The sequence below is a fragment of the Aplysia californica genome, unplaced genomic scaffold (assembly GCF_000002075.1).
Source record: "Aplysia californica isolate F4 #8 unplaced genomic scaffold, AplCal3.0 scaffold00546, whole genome shotgun sequence".
In the NCBI taxonomy this organism is placed as follows: Eukaryota; Metazoa; Mollusca; class Gastropoda; order Aplysiida; family Aplysiidae; genus Aplysia; species Aplysia californica.
In genome coordinates, this window is record NW_004797816.1 from 433,507 (window position 1) to 434,169 (window position 663).

At 50.8% G+C, this 663-nt stretch overlaps 1 protein-coding gene across 1 annotated transcript in view; it reads left to right on the top strand.

Annotated features, from left to right (window-relative positions):
- LOC101851826 (calcium/calmodulin-dependent protein kinase type 1-like) overlaps positions 1–663 on the top strand; it is a 3,790-nt gene continuing 3,127 nt past the window's right edge. Inside the window, exon 1 of the mRNA XM_005106627.1 lies at positions 1–579. Coding sequence (XP_005106684.1) covers positions 1–579 — 579 coding nt within the window. The remainder of the gene's footprint in view (positions 580–663) is intronic.

Consider the following 663-nt stretch of genomic DNA (forward strand, 5'->3'; position numbering starts at 1 on the left):
ATGGATGCCGTTGAACAACACGACGCTTTTTTCAACTCCTTCAACCTGGTGAGAGGCCCCTGTCTAGGGAGTGGTGCCTTAGGAGAGGTTGTTCTGGCCTCGGCCAAACACAACTCGTCGTTGAAAGTAGCGGTGAAAATCGTAACTTTTGAGACGGTGGGGTGTAAAGGCGACTTTCTCTCTGAAGTCGGCTTCCTTCGTGATTTGCGCCACCCCCGCATCCTCAAGATGATAGCGTTTGCTATGGATGATCACCACGGCTTCATGTTGTCGACTTACTTCAAGAACGGCACACTTCGCGACACCATGTCATCCGACCACCCTGTGGAAGAACCACGGATCCTCCGACACATTCTTGACGTGGCCAGCGCTCTGCAGTACATCCACGGTCTCCACATCTTCCACCAAGACGTCAAGCCGAGAAACGTTCTCTTGGATGACCAGGATCGCGCTATTCTGGCAGACTTTGGAATCGCAAGACAGGCAAGTGACAGCTCCACGATGGTGATGAAGTGGAGGACTACACCCGGCTATAGCGGACCCGAGACGAGGAAAAGGCGGCCTATGAGTCCTTTCAAGGTAAGAATGAGTTCCTTTTTTTTTCTCTCTTTTTGGTTTGTTTTCTTGTCCTTTATTCTCTCTCTCTCTCTCTCTTTCACTCTC